The sequence below is a fragment of the Lolium perenne genome, chromosome 6 (assembly GCF_019359855.2).
Source record: "Lolium perenne isolate Kyuss_39 chromosome 6, Kyuss_2.0, whole genome shotgun sequence".
NCBI classification, from domain to species: Eukaryota; Viridiplantae; Streptophyta; class Magnoliopsida; order Poales; family Poaceae; genus Lolium; species Lolium perenne.
Genome location: NC_067249.2, coordinates 34333637 through 34349275, shown reverse-complemented (window position 1 = coordinate 34349275; position 15639 = coordinate 34333637). Strand labels below are relative to the sequence as shown.

Sequence of the window (15639 nt, the reverse complement as noted above, 5' to 3'; positions counted from 1 at the left end):
TATTGGAGAAGGTTGCGGCAAGTGCTGCAGTGGACTGGGTGCCATTGTTCACAACAACCAATCTAGCTTAGGAAACCTAAACAACTCGCACTAATCATCATTCATCCATGGCGTAACATGTAGAAGATCTAACACAGATTTCATCCTCTTCAATGATCTAGCTTGTTGCGACATCCTCCATCGGCACATCCACTGGCGGCGGAACATACCCAACTTCACCCGGCTGTCGCACGTAGAGGTCAGCGTCCGTCTTCGCCATGTCCAGGTCGTCGTCATCGAAGAGGAGCTCGTCGTCGGAGTCGAACCATGATGCAGGCGGCGAGGCGGCGAAGAAGGAGTGGTGACGGATCTCATGCTCGGTTTCCAAGATCCGGTCCCACTCCGGCGAGTTCACGCCGTAGAGGGGATCCGCTCGCAGCTCCGGCGGCAGGTCCACCCGCCGTCGGTGGATTTCTTGGAGGCTTGTGGGGCCTCTTGGCGGTGGCGCGTAGGTGGCCCAGTATTGGCACGCCTCGGCGGTTCGAATCATGTTGCAGCGCTGCTCCGGCGGCTCGTTCCACAAAGGCTCCTCTCCATCAACGGACAAATGGGTCTTCTCAGCCTTTGCTGGCTCCTCCGCGTCAACTGGCTCTTGGGTCTTCTCGACACCACCCAACTGTTCCAGCTCTTGCGCATCCAATGTGCTTGCCGAGGAGGCAATCTACAACAACATTAATAATGAATTCATTAAGGTTGCACAGAAGGTAATCTAGTGAGCGGACTATAGATGTAGTAATTTGGTATTCTTAACAGGTTAGTATGGTAATTTTCAGCGGCATTTCAGACGCACACACTTGGTTTCTTGAACAGACGACACATTGTCAGGTCAATAATCTCAGGTAACACAATTTAACGAAGCTGCAATGGAAGTACATGGTTTTTAGCTGATCAAATGCTCACAAACACCATAATAGTAAATGAATGTTAGAGAGCATTGACAATTGACGGGTGTGATCGTGATGGGTACTTCTCTTGCAAGTTCGGTAATCTGACAAACTGTGTCATGGGTGCAGCAAAACAGCTTCTGAAGTGTTAATTTAATTGTTCCTTTTGTGTTCTACAAACTTTATTTTCCTTTGTTTCTTTTTTTAAAAAATCTTGCAAAGTTTTGTTTCATGATGTAGGTTTTTTGCTTTAATTCTACATGTTCGAAAATGTTTTCTCATTTTACTTATGTTGAGAAAACCAGCCTACAAACAATTCCTAACCTTTGGGTGAAACCGAGCCATACTAATTGGCTAGTACAACGTAGATTAAAAAAACCGAAATTACGCCTTTTACCTGACTAGTATAAATATTTATTCACATTAAATTTGCACATAACTTTGAGACCACATGGCCCCATCATGAACAGAAGTATCAAGATTTGCTAATTTTGGAGAAAAGGGAACATTTGGATTTTGCAAATCATGCAAGTTGAATGAAGTTAGTCCTGACATTTTCCCCACCATTTCTTCTTAAAACAACCAAGGCACTTGCAGATATGATACATATTCATTAGTGAAGTTTCTGGATACTGGAAACGTTGCTTGCATTAGAGCTTCACGTATAATCATCTTTGCTCGTTCATGACATTTATACCACTAAACCATGGAGCACAAACTGCGATGGAATGGAGAAGGTATCAAGATTCAGACATTAGAACAAGAACAATATCCCAGAAGCTACGCTCAGTGCAGTAAACAACCAGAGGTCCGAGTCCATGTATCACCAAAAGTGAAACTGAGGAAACTTGTCCACCCATACAACATAATCAGAGGATCTAAAAAATGCATCAAACTTTGCAGGTTCATGCCCAATCAGCATATAAGATTTAGACATATCCAATAGAAAAATAATAAACATGCAGAGGACAGAACAAAAATATCATATCTCAGTTAACCTGTTTTTAGAGCATCGTGCCAGTTTTTTTCCCTTGTATAGCCATAGCATTGATGGAACCAAAGAGGAATGTCATTACTCTTCATCAAGGTAGAACTAGAAAGAGAAAGATCGATTTTGGCTAGAGATACTGAGGCTAGCTACAAAGTTACATGTATGCTGCATTTCCAATAAATAAAACATAACAACTCTGCTTGATGAACAAAGTGTTTTTCTTTTCTTTTGAGAAAACAACCGTGGCTCTCTCCCTATACACGCATCTGGAATCAATTAAGAGAAGGTCCAGCCAGAGGTATTCTCAACTATCTAAACAGGAAGGACAATCCTGAGTCAAAAACTCATCGGTCTGTTAGTGTATAAACCAGCTCACCATGCTCTACTACCAGATATAAGTTAACCTAATCAATCTGTAGCACACGACAACACAAAACAGATCGCTAGACAGTAAATTCACACACACAGGAACACACTGCCAACTTTTCTGAAGATGCTAACTGCAGCAAGAGCTAGAGGGAGAGATTCACACATCCCACTTGCTTCTCTGGGCTGCCTGCTCATGTCTGTAAAATGGGGAACAACTGACGGACCAATTCAGACTCATCTACTGTTCGAGAACTGAGTGCTAACTCAGTGGCAAGGCCTGCGAGTGCGCAGCCAGCCCACCCAGGTTTGAATCCCCTCTGTCGCGATAATTAGTTGGAGGGGCGGACTAAACGGGTTACCATCCGTAGTGGTAATACTGGAGAGTCTCATCCTACCTAACAATGTATAGCCAAGGGAGGGCTGATTGCAACGTTTTAGACCCATCTACTGTTCCGCTATAGATGATAAATCTTGCACGAGGATCTGAAATCTTCAATGTCAGTCTACTTTACCGACATGATATCAGGAGCAGCTAGCTCAAATATCTCTCTGATACAGGAGCAGCTAGCTCAAATATCTTAGCATCTGATGCATGGGTGGATGGAATCCTCCATCATGATTTGACTCAGAAGGCTGTCTTGTGTTCCTAATCTATATGAAGTTCACCAAGCGAATAATTGAATCGATGGATGGAGGACAGGGGGAGACCGGAGGAGAAGGATCAAGTAAATCAGACCTGTCCCGCTGGATTCTTGTCCTCCTCCCCTGCCGGGTTCTTGTCCTCCACCACCACCACACGCATCTTTCTCCGCAAGCTGGGCGACGGCAAAACAGCCGGGATGGGCGGATGGCGCAGGCGTAGAGGGGAGGGGAGGCACTGGGCGGCGAGCTGGGCGTAGAAAGGAGGCACTGGGAGGAACGGGGTGGAGGCGGCGATGAGCGGGCCGCCGGCTCAGCGGTGGCGAACGGCGTGGCGGCGTGCCCTACCGGCGTGGAGGTACTCCGTTTTGGACTAGCGGACCTCCGACTGTTTGGATCGTCAGGTTTCCTATGGGCGCTCATGCCCTGCTGTCAGACCACCTACAGTCCTGTTCTAGTGCTCTGCTGTTTTAAAATAAAAATAAAAACATATTTATGAGTTTTAAAAATAATTACTCACTCCACTTCATATTACTTGACACTAATATAGATGTATCTAGATACATTTTAATAGTGAAAGTAATATGGATTGAAAGGAGTAGAAAAAAATCACGTTGTAGCGAATGACATGTTTCACAAACATGCAAAATTTTAATTTTAATATGCTACACAGAAATAACAAACGTATGGATCTGGATATGCATATTTCTGATCTCCAAATTTCAACAAATTTTATCTTTTTTTGTGTAGCCGACAGTATAAATAATTCCATATTAAAGTTTTGCACGCTTGTAGGTTATATCATTTACTATGTAAAGATTTATTGTCAGATTTTTTGAAACTAATATGTATAATTTTTTTAAAAAATTAACAGCTGGAGCATTAGTGCTCAAGAACTTTCCGCTAAAGTTGGCAGTGTTCATCTACGAACCGAATATAGAACGTTTTACTAGGTCTCAGTTGAAGTCTCGGTTATCTAAAAAAAGTGTGTAACTAAAATTGTGCAGCGGCTTGAAAAGTGTAACTGGAAGTATAGAATGAGTTGCATTTTTGTCTAAACTACAATTCACTTTTATGAGGAGACTGAGGTTTATTGAGATTTCTATAAAGACTCGGTATCTTTAATCTCAGCCAGCCGGGATATAGATAAACCCAAATAAGTTACTTCCTCTATTTATATAAATATAAGGCGGAAATTCAATTCGGCTCCCGGGTGCGTATGCTCCCTCTACCAAAAAATTATATTTCGAAATGTCAAAAAATTTGGACAAAAAATTCTACATGTACATCTCCATAATATACGTGTGTTCGTCAAGTTTCACGAAAAAACAATATTTTGTGTGGTCTATATAAAAAAGAGAAAGTTTATCTTGTGAAAAACATTATTTTTAGCACTGAATTTTGTCTTTTTTACACACGTCACATGATAAGTTGATTTTTTATGAAACGACTTTGTGAGCATGTAGCACGTGAAGATGTACGTGCGAACTTTTAGTTTCAATTTTTTTAAAATTTAAAATATATGTAAGATACATTTCAAAATATAGGGAGCATAGGTTTAGATACACACTTAGTGAGTGAATCTACACAAACTAGATACATACTAAAATAGATGAATCTACTAAAGGCTACTCCGTGTTGGAGGGAGTAAAACGTTTTATACTCCCTCCGTTTATAAAAGGATGTGTCAACTCTTTCAAAATTTGGTTATATCTGTATACTAAAACGGGTTCAAATACATCTAAATTTTGATAAAATTGAGACATCATTTATGGATGGAAGAAGTATTATTGACCGGAGGGAGTAAATGCCATGTGCTTGTTTTTTTCTCTTTCCTTTATTATCTGCTGATGATGCAGCGGCCTCGTCGCACAGGTGGTGGCAGCCGAACCACCTGGTTGTCATCGGAGAAAACGTCAACATGAACGCTATACAGGATTTACACACTGAAGCGTCCTTCGGCTCTCAGATTACACAATTGCCATTCCAGTTTCGGAGATTGCGAGATGAAATGTTCTCATCGCGGCATCAGAGCTTCCAGATAATAGGGCCATTGTGGCAGTAATGAAACAGTTACTGTGCTGCACTGTCACATGTGTATACAAAAAGAATTTCAGAATACACGGGGCCAACTTTTAAGAGGGTAAAAAAATGTTGTGACCATCCCAATACCCTAGCTTCCAAAACTACTACTGGTACATGTCAACCATTCTTCTGTAAACCTGTGATGTATAGTGTAGACGCTAGCATGTAAGATGCTCTCAATCTTTTCTAAAAGCAAAGAATAGAGCAAACAAAAAATGAGAGTATGTACAGGGGATCTTTGCTGCTGCTACTGCTACTACAGCTCAGTTCTGTTCCCTCGGTGCTGTTAAATGAGATCGGACCCAACTGGGGCAGGCAGTATCAATCCGCGCGGAAGAGAGGGTGAGAACCACAGCTGCCAATTCGGTACAACTATTTGGTGCCAATTTTCAAAGGAATCGACAACATTTGAATAGACTGCTTGCTTTGCATAGCTTGCTATAGACATGGTACTGTACAGTAGCTCGCCAAGGAGATCGATCAAAACTACAGCTGCAGAATACCAATCAGATAGATAAGTTAAATGAGTGGAACAAAAACAGATGAACAAAGATATTTAACAAGATGGAAATAAAGGAATCCTCCCATGAGGATTGCGAAACTGAAAATCCATATGCTCGCTGCGAAAATAGACAGGGAGGCAGCAGTATCACCAATCAAATACAAGATTCTTTTTACTAGCTCAGCAATGCACAATATTATCAACGCGGTTTTATAATAATTAGTACCATTCGATTTAATTCATTTAAAATAAATTATAAATCAGCCACACATCTCAGCTCAATAGGTCCTACTACCTAAGGTGAACACACCCTCCCTCAGTTATATTTCTTGTGGAGTGCAGGACCTCTAGGTACTACTGAGTATTAGGGGAAAGTAAAATGAAGAAAAACTCTAGCAAGGATGCAGAGAAGCCATGTTTCACTATGCAAAACACAGTTAACCACATGCCTACAGACAGAGGCTATAACCCTGTAACTGTTCAACCATCATCACTCACCTTTAAATATAACCTTCAAATAAAACTCGCAAGCAACGCATGCAATGCAATCCAGTATAACAAAACGCCAAGTCTCAAGGTTGGTTGTCTCATGAGCAATCTATCACCAGATACCCTGTTAAAATCAAATATATAAAAATTAACCCTGGGAGAACGCCTTCAATCAACTCAGTAAGAACTGAAATTGCACTTACCACATCCCATCAACTCTGTCCGATATAGGTCGAGTGAACTTCGGAACAATGCGAGACATCGTAAGTGACTTGAAACCATGTGCTGCAATTACAAATGGGAAATTAGCCAGAGCACAAAATTAAAAATGCAAACCTAAATTCAACATGCAAGATTTATTTCCACCTTTATCGTCATCTTCATCATCCAATGGTTTGTCCTTGTGCATCTCTATATCAATAGCAACTTGCTCGTTGTTGACTTTTCGTGCCCCTCGAATCTGAGTGCCAACTGCAGTTGGGCTTACTTTGTCATTCTGCATTTGGAATTAAAGTATGTAAGTGACCATCTGACCATAAATATACAAAACATACTCAAACATAATATGCTGCATCCAGTTTGTATTTAATAGAATACCAGAAAAATGTTCGTACCATTTGTTCAATCTCTGAAGTGCCTGGTAAGTTTAGAGATCTGCTAGGTTGGCCCGATATCCTGTCTCGACGAAGCAACCCTATCTGAGAATCCTTTTGGCTCAAAGAAGCTTCTAGAGCCTCTGATTTACGTGACAACTCTTCCATTTTGGTCCTCTCGATCTGTAGTGAAGAATCTTTGCTTTGGACAGCAATCCTCAAATCATCTGATTCAGATATCAGAGATCCTATTTTCTTGTCCAACATATCCATATATACAAGAACCTGAGTGCCATCATGATCATCTGTGAACTCACAATGCACACCAAATTGCAATAGTGCAGTTTCCAACCACTTAACAAAATCATTTATCTTAGATGAGTACAGCTTGTTGCTATCTTCAGTGGTTAGTAGTTCATTAGTACTCCTTGTGACTTCTTGGCGCAGAAACGAGATCTCTGAATCTTTCTCTTGCAACTGTGACTGAAGGCTTTCCACTTCTACAAGAAGACTTTCAGACAAGCTATGCAACTCATCAAACTTGTCAACTGTTGTTGCAAGTTTAGTCAGAGCTTTTGTCCTAGAAACTTCAAGGCTCTTTAAAGCAAATTCCTTTTCTTGCAGCATCTGCTCTAAGCCATTGCTTTTGTTCTCCAAGATTTCAAGCTCCTTTTCTTCTTCGTCGAGTGCTTGCATCAAACCTTCGATCTCTGTACAATACACCAAAAACATAAAACAAAATGCAGGAATAAGAACATGCATTACTTCAAATGGGAAAAATGTAACAAGAAATAAACAGAAGAAATCAAAGAAAATTCAGTTAACCAAAGCAATATAGCTCACCTTGATCTTTTCTGCTCAGTTCATCAGTCAGCTCCTTTATTCTTCCATGCTGCTCGCTTGCCACTGTCTCCAGATCTTTAAGATCGCTTACTTGAGTCTCTAAAGCTTTCTTCTGATTAAGCAACACCTCAACATGTTTCTCCAAATTGTGTATTTCCATTCTTGCATCTTCAAGCTCAACAGAAAGCTGTTTTGCATATGATTCGGCTTCCCTTATCTGAATTGCAAGCTCCGAACTGATTGTGCTAATTTGCACATCTTTCCCTTGAAGCTCCTGCTGCAACTCAAGAACAGTAGCCTTTAGTTCCTTTGTGTTCCCTTCATTACTATACCGAGTAGTCTTTACTGCCGCACCTAGCTGCTCAACAACTGATTTTATATGGTCATCTGAAGATAGATGGTTTTTCCCAACAGAATAGCTCCGGTTACCAGACCCCATACCAGTCATTCCTTCAATCTCAGAAACTGAATTAGTACATGCTTCATAAAGCAAACTCATATTTCTACGCATAGATAAATTCTCCTCTTCTTTCTCTTTGATCTCTGATTGTAGTTCAACAATGTTTTCTTTCAAAGATTCCAACTCATTGTTTTGAGAAGTGAACCTGCTCTGCAAGTTGGACATAATGCCAGATAGCTCTGTTGCTTTCTGATCAATTGAAAAACCATGCTCGTCAATGTTCCTTTTGAGATCATTGCAATCCTTTACACAATCAGATACAGCATGGCATGCAATAGCAAGATGATGTAAGGTCTGACTTCCATCATTATCATCCACTGTGAATTCAAACGGGGTATTGGGAATAAGAGCTTTCTGTGAAACACAAATTAAAACCAATTAGAAAAGCGGCGATTAGTGATCTGAAAGCCTACAACACCCACACTCTAATATAGCACATTAGCATCAACAATTTTGTATAATTTCAGCATAGACCACATCATTGTCATCTAAGTTCAAGCTTTTATGGAAATATCATATTTAAACAAACAAATTGATCGCTTATGGTGAATGAGAATAAACAAGACGGTCATAAAGAAACATGACATGGTGGATACTTAATGCAGCCTCGTTTTAACATTATAAATATCATTGAAGAGAACTATGAATGAATTAACTAATTAGGAATGATCAACTGGCATTTACATTTCTGCGTAAATGCAAAAGGAGAAATTAGTTCACTTGCACAACATCAGTCCAACCTTCAAAACAGTCTGTACTTGATAAACTATAATAGGAGCCGAAAGAAACAGAACACACTGGAAAAATTGGTACTCTAAAAATATACCTTACTGCTTATGCTGGTAGACAACAGACGGTTAGAAGTGATGGGTATGTCAACCATATTTGTGCCGTCCATCCATTTACCATAAGATTTCATGAAGCTCTCCATATAGCAGATAAGGTCCACATCTTTACTGAATGCACTGACAAGGCGTTGTGAAAGTTCAAAACAGACTTCTCTTAGTTGACCACTGGTAGAGTTCAACTCCTTCAAATGATCTATTTGCTTCCTTGCTGCCTGTGCCTGCATGTAAGTAATATGTTCCAGGTGGCGAACAGCATCCGCTCTTGCAGACTCTAGAACATTGTTCTGTTTAGAGGATTCAGAAAGTGCAGCCTCTGCCATCACCAATTCCTCCTGCAGGTTATCAGCCCTTTCATGAGCTTCATTCAACTCGGCTAGAAGCAGTTCCGTTGCTCGTTTCGATTTCTTCACTTCATTTTGTGATGAAGTCGATGTTGCCTGTAGGTCAAGGTAAAGCTGTGCAACTTTTCCAATCTTGGTGATTGGATCTGTATCAAATTTTCGAGCAATGTCCACCATACTCAAAGCATTTAATAACCTACTCAAGTATTGTGTCGTGTCATGCAAGCTCTTCTCATTCTCTGATAATCGACCCATCAAGGACGATTTCTCGGATTCGAGTGACTCGATGTGTTGTTTCCTTTCATTTTTAAGATTCTCTATCAGAGCATTCATCTCTTCTATAGTTTTCTTCAAGCTATCTCTCTGCTGCACCAGGCCCTTCCCTTTTCTAACGGCAACATTCAATTTCTCTCTCAGTGAAGCACACTTTTGCTCCTCCTGATTTAACTTCTCTTGAAGATCATCCCGCTGCTTACCAGCTAATTCTAGTTCAAGCACAAGCGATTCATACTTTTTACTCTGCTCAGCACCACCTTCCTGCAGCCGGTTTATTTGAGCATGCGCCGTCTCCACTTCCAGTCTTAGTGAGTGTGACTTCTCCACAGCTTCATCACGCTGCTGTTCAGCTAAGACCAGACTACTGCGAGCATGCTCTAACTCATTACTCTGATTTAACTTCTCTTGCAGATCATCTCGTTGCTTACCCACTGATTCCAGTTCAAGCACAAGCGACTGTTTTTTTTGGGTCTGCTCAGCACCAACTTCCTGCAGTTGGTTTATCTGACCACGCAGCACCTCAACCTCCAGTGTTAGTGATTGTGCCTTCTCCACTGCTTCATCACACTGCTGCTCAGCTAAGGTTAGACTCCTGCGAGCATGCTCTAACTCATTACTCGGAGCATTAAGCGCACTCTCTTTGTCATCTCTACCTATCTCTGATGTAGAGGCGTCGCTAGATAGCTTGGCTTCCTCTAAATGAATTTCCTTCTCAGCAAAATTGCCTAGAGTTGACTCTGACAATAGTGTCTCATAGTGGTCTAGAACTTTTCTCAACAGTTCACCCAAGCACAGTACAGCACTACTGTCACCAGATGGAATTTCAGTATTACTGCCGTCCTGCAGCACGTTCCGAACCATATCCAGTAGTTTGAGTATCTCTGTTTCCAAATCATGAAAACGCTTGCACTCATTTGCTTTTTCAGCTAACTTCTCCTGCAGTTCAGCTAGATCTTTCCGCAAATTATCTCTGACAAACTCGTCTTGAACTGCTTTCTCAGAGAGTCCAAGGAACTCAAATCTCAGTTTCTCCAGGCTCTGTGAGAAGAATTCCTTTTCAGCCTTTACAGCAACAACCTCTGCACTGAGTTCAGAAATTCTTTTGTGTGATTCTTCTAGATCAGTGATTAGCATCTCGGAGGAATCCTCAAGGTGCTCAATCTTCAAATGTAACGCGTCTCTTTCCTGCTCGACCTCCAATAGTCTGTTTCCCAGCCAAGCTATCCTATCTTCTGGTTCCAACATTCTGAACTGTGGGGGAATGCTAACCTGACCCAGGACTTCTTCCCATTTCTGGACAATACTGTTCCGCTCCACTAGAGATTGTTCCAACATGTTGTTGTGCTCAGCCAGTTCATAGAATCTCCTATGCAACTCGTCATATTTGTTCTTCAATTCATCTGACCCTGGATTTGAATTTGTGATTTGCTCATCGCTTATGCTATCCATGGCCGCACCAGACTCAGAATGCCCATCCACAGAGGATCTCTTATCACCATCAGGCATGGTAAAAGAAGCACCAACAGCCATCTTCGACAACAGTTCTATTTTCTCAACTATGTCTCTAGAATGAAAACGATCTGGCAAATCTAGGTCTTCTAAGACTTCTTCAATTCTCTGAAGAACAGAGTCTTTTAGAATAAATGAGTCCCTTAAAGCAGTAGCTGAGTTCCGTATGTATGAGAGTTCTGACTCCAAAGCTTCAATTCGATCCGCTTCTGTGTAGGATTTGAGCTTGGCTTCCAACTCTTTCACTAATGCATCTTTCAATTGCAGCTCTTGTGAGAGCTTCTCAAGCTCACCAGATTTCTCTGAAAGAGACTGCTTAAGGCCGTCGCGTTGCACTATCAAACCCTTGCCTTTTGCAACAGCAATACCAAGTTTTTCCTTGACAGAAGAAAGTTTCTGCTCTGATTGTTCAAGTTCAGAAGACCTTTTCTGAAGTTCAGCACGTGAAATTTCAAGAGCTTCATCAAGCTTTTTCAAGCCATCCCTGAGGACTGGAGCTTCAGTTTCTAACTGAATGTTCAATGCACTCAGCTGGTCAATTTTGGCCTGCAAGTCACAAACCTTGGGCAAAATTTCTTCTTCGATCAACACAGGCAAGGGCAAAGACCACATATCAACTGAAATTTGGTAAAAAATATGGGCATTTTGCAAGCATATCTTTGATAAGTGTGTTTCTTCAACTGCATTTTCAAGCTTCTCATTGTATGAAGCCACACCCTCCTCAATACATGGCAGTAGTGTGTTAAGAATATGATGCTCCTTGCTCATCGTTTGAGCTTCACTACTAGATATCGAAAGAAGTACTGAGGTAGGACTTGCAGAGTGGTGAACCATTTTTTCAGCTATAGAGAGGCATCTACCATGCAGTTCATCCAGCGCCGCACTTTTACTTGAAGAAACTAACTTAAGCTCCTCATTCTGCAAGCAGATGTCATTCATATTTTCCATTAAAGAACTGCATCTCAAGCTGAGCTCTTCTAGTTCTTCACATTTGCTCAACAATCTTGACTCGAGGTTAACATTGTCTGATTGCAAAGAATGATGATCATGCAATAGATTCTTCAAATGCTCAATAGTTCCTCCGAGATGACTAAGTAAAGCTTCAATTGGCTCCTCAGTATTATACCCTGCGCCTGCTTCGTCCGAATATCCCAGTGAGCCACGTAGAAATTCCTGCAAGGAACCATACATGGTCTTAACCATTCTACAGGCATGTTCATTTCTCTCTTGAACATCAGAATGTGCTTTCATGATCTCCGACAGAGAAGTGTTGAGCTTAGCATTATCCGTTTGACCAGCCTCTAATCTGTCCTGAAGACTTTGGATTGATTTAGCAGCAAGATCCACAGAGTTCAATATACAAAAGCTGAGATCTTCACTTTCACCCAAATCATTAGGTGAAGTACCTCTCAAACAGCTGAGCTTATTGGTAACTTCACTGAGCAAATCTGATAGAGATGCCTTTTCCTTCTCAAGAATGGAAATCCTTTCTGTCATGTCGTTATGCAAAAGTTCTGCCTGATCAGTGAGCTTTCCAGAACGATTATCTGCATCTTGTTGTACGTTAGCAAGCTGAATGTCCAGTTGATCAATTGTTTTCTTGTAGTTGCTTAGCTTCTCAGCAAGCCCATCCATTTTTAGTTCAAAAGCTGCAGTACGTTGCCTTTCTGCTTCTTGCTCCACCTCAGACTTACTGGAAAGCTCTATTCTGTCACACAGTTCGGCAACATACTTTTCAGTCTTTGTAAGATCTGAAGTCATCAACTTGAACTTTTCCACAAGGCAGCTTATCATCTCCTGAGTTAACTTTTTTAAATCATCATGCTCCCCCTCGGACATTCCAGGTTCTTCCTGATTTCCTTTTACCTCAAAGGATTGGATGAGTTTTGATACGAGAACACGTCCATCGGACCTAGATGAAATCCTCTCAACTAATTTTTGAAGTTCATACAATTCACCTTTAGCAACCTCTAGATGGCCCTTCAGTGACCGCAAAGAAGCTGATTTACACGAGTCTTTCTCATTGAATAGAGGGTGTGAATGCTGATCGTTGCTATCACTAACAAACACTGGACTTGTAACTGCTCTTTCAACATTTTCAACTGTGATTTCTGACGAGTTCGGATGGTGTTCAATTTTTTGGCACACGGCTGTCTGGGCTTGGCCTAGGACCACACTGCACTTAGCATCCAGCTCTTTAATTACGGATTGGTATATATCGAAACTGTTTGTTGCATGCATGCTTTCCTCAATTAGTTGCTCTTTAAGCTGCTCCATGTGTGTCTCCGTATCTCTGACATGCGACTCAAGCTGCTTATGTTTGGCATATGAAACGTGCAGCCTGTCATTTAGTTCAGACAGATCTGACGAAAGCTTTTCCTTCTCGTTATGTAGACACGCATTATACTCCTTGAGTTTCTTGTTTTCTTCTGTTTCGATGGAAAATTTTGCAGATAACTCGAAATAATCTTTTTGAGACGTTTCCAATAAAGCCCTGCAGTTTGCTAACTCGGTCAATGTGTGTTCCATGTTCTCCTTGGAGGAACACAGCTCAACCTCCAAACTCTCACATCTGCTACTGCCAGCATTCATTACCTCTTTCACAGAAGCTAAGCTAAGTTCAAGGTCAGACAGCTTTGACAGAAGCTTCTTGTTTTCACCAGTCAGATGTTCTCCCTGCTCCTCAACCTCCTTTCTGGCCTCTTTCTCAAGAGCAAGGTTTGTGGTTAGTTCCATGTTCTCCTTTTGTAGAGCCTCCAACAGTGATTGGCAATCAGCTAATTCACCAAGGATTTGTTGCGCGTTCTCCTTGGAGGTCTGCAGCTCGATCTCCAGCTGTTCACATTTGCTGTTGCCGGTGCTGATTTCCTCTTTCTGATAAGCCACAATTAGTTCAAGTTCACCCTTCACCGTATTCATGTCAGAGAGCTCATGTCTACATTGCTGAATCTCATCACAAACTGCTACTTTACTTTCTTCAGATTCTTTCAGTAGTCCCTGGAGCTTGAGAATTTCATCAGAATCCAGGCGTGCAACCTCATCTAGCTGCAACCGAAGAAAATCCCTTGATATAGTTGCCGTGTACACATAACTCTGAATATACTCATGGTGATATGGCATGAAGCCTTGAGATAGAGCATCAGCAAATAATACTGGATCAACCTTTTCAACGGATAAATCCAACTCTGCAGTGACAGCTTCCTCTACTGCATTTGTTTTGCTTGTGCCTACATCTTCTTGAACAGGATCTTTGCCCATTCCATCAGCCTCCCCGTCAGTGTCTCCTCTTCCAGGAATCTCACACGAAGCCACGATGGCCAGCGCTTCTTCATGCCCAGCCTCCACGCCTATTTCAGCAGAAACAGTGGGTCCGGCATCTTCTTGTATACTGCCATCTGATGGCCTCCCAGAAACACCCACCTCCATTTCTCGAGCCCCTTCATCAATATCAGTATTACCAGCTCCTGAGTCTTGAGAAGGAATTTGCACCTCTCCAATTTCTCTGAAATCAGAACTACTTGCCGTCTCAACAGGATCCACCTGCACCTCCTGGTGCTCCCCTATTTCGTTGCTAGCATCCTCGGCTACGTCACCTTGAGAAGAAACCTGTGGTTCAGTGCTTTCCTTCGAAACGGAATCTGGAAGTTCCTCACCGTCCACCTCCCCCGGCTGAGCTCCTACAGGATCAGCACCGGAATCCGAACTGGTGGCCTGAACTGTTGAATCTTCGCCATCTCCTGGTCCAGGGCCTCCATGCTCCGCGTTCCCCTGCTCACTAACACTGCTGGTGTTCTCCACACTACCGCTACCAGCATCCTCCAGCACAGGCACGGCATCGGCATTCTCCGCAGCACTTGGCTCCACGGCAGCAGGCCCCTGGCCATTGCATTGCTCCTCCTGCGCCCTTGCTGCTTCCTGCATTGGCGAATGCGTGTTACATACACGGAGCAATATAGGTTAGTCAGACAAACGCACCATGCTCGGAAACAGAAGCCGCACCTCGAATGGCGCCTCCCCGGCTAGGAACTTCAGCCCGACCGGAGACTTGGGCTCCGGCGCGGGTTCCTCGCCGTTGGCGCCCGCTACCGACGACGCCCCCTCGTCTGCGTCAGGTTCTGCCTTCTTCCCGGGACCCTTCTTCTCCTTCTTCTTCCTGAACTGCTGCAGCTGCGTGCCAGGGACGCGAAACACGCGGTCAGAAATCCGGGAGCAAAATCGCAGGAACACGAAAAAAAAAATGGAAACCTCAAATTGTGGGAGTCGGTACCGTCTTGCGCCCGGCAGCGAGGAGATCGGTGCGGCTATTGTCCCCGCCCCCGCGGCCTCCCGCTCCGCCGCCGCCCCGGCCGCGGCCGCGGCCCTTCTGATCCATGCGGAGATCTCCACGGGAGCGGTCACGCGAGGCGGGGGCGCATCAATCCCGCCAAACCCTAGACCTCGCCGGCTCGCACCCGCGCGCGCGCACGGGAACGAACCCCAGGCACCGGCCTTCTTGGTCTCGAGCTTCGGGAATCTCCGTGCCAAGCAGCGCCAAGTGGGTTGCGGGGTGCTCGAGGGAGACGAGGGAGATCTGGGGAAGGGCTTGAAGGAACCCGGGGATTCCTCCAGGCCTGGTAATGGCGATGGAATCGTGGAGTTTGGATTTGGGGATGATTCGGGGAAGAGGAGGAGGAAGAAGAAGGAGGAATTGGTGACAAATCGTTTCGGGGATTTTGTCGTGTTTGTTACGTTAAACGTGATCTGGGCCCTGTGTAGGTAGGTGTGGAGGTGT

At 43.1% G+C, this 15639-nt stretch overlaps 2 protein-coding genes across 2 annotated transcripts; both read right to left on the bottom strand.

Moving 5' to 3' along the window:
• On the bottom strand, nucleotides 1-3324 carry LOC127308922 (uncharacterized). The gene is made up of 2 exons (XM_051339852.2): nucleotides 3020-3324; nucleotides 1-700 (listed from the first exon to the last, which is right to left on the bottom strand). Exons 1-2 carry the CDS (start codon nucleotides 3083-3085, stop codon nucleotides 158-160), a joined length of 609 nt encoding a protein of 202 aa, XP_051195812.1. The 5' UTR covers nucleotides 3086-3324; the 3' UTR covers nucleotides 1-157.
• A 1660-nt stretch (nucleotides 3325-4984) lies between these two features.
• LOC127308923 (uncharacterized) lies at nucleotides 4985-15639 on the bottom strand. The gene is made up of 9 exons (XM_051339853.2): nucleotides 15136-15639; nucleotides 14868-15035; nucleotides 8721-14783; nucleotides 7435-8248; nucleotides 6613-7301; nucleotides 6365-6494; nucleotides 6202-6283; nucleotides 6008-6122; nucleotides 4985-5499 (listed from the first exon to the last, which is right to left on the bottom strand). Exons 1-8 carry the CDS (start codon nucleotides 15238-15240, stop codon nucleotides 6023-6025), a joined length of 8151 nt encoding a protein of 2716 aa, XP_051195813.2. The 5' UTR covers nucleotides 15241-15639; the 3' UTR covers nucleotides 4985-5499; nucleotides 6008-6022.

Excerpts from the sequence above, each read along its gene's own strand:
- LOC127308922 (XM_051339852.2), bottom strand. The coding sequence starts at position 3,085 with ATGCGTGTGGTGGTGGTGGAGGACAAGAACCCGGCAGGGGAGGAGGAC. Across the intron at positions 701-3,019 it reads ACAAGAATCCAGCGGGACAG|ATTGCCTCCTCGGCAAGCAC; the intron begins GTCTGATTTACT and ends ATGTTGTTGTAG.
- LOC127308923 (XM_051339853.2), bottom strand. The coding sequence starts at position 15,240 with ATGGATCAGAAGGGCCGCGGCCGCGGCCGGGGCGGCGGCGGAGCGGGA. Across the intron at positions 14,784-14,867 it reads CCGGGGAGGCGCCATTCGAG|GAAGCAGCAAGGGCGCAGGA; the intron begins GTGCGGCTTCTG and ends TCGCCAATGCAG. Across the intron at positions 8,249-8,720 it reads CTACCAGCATAAGCAGTAAG|AAAGCTCTTATTCCCAATAC; the intron begins GTATATTTTTAG and ends TGTGTTTCACAG.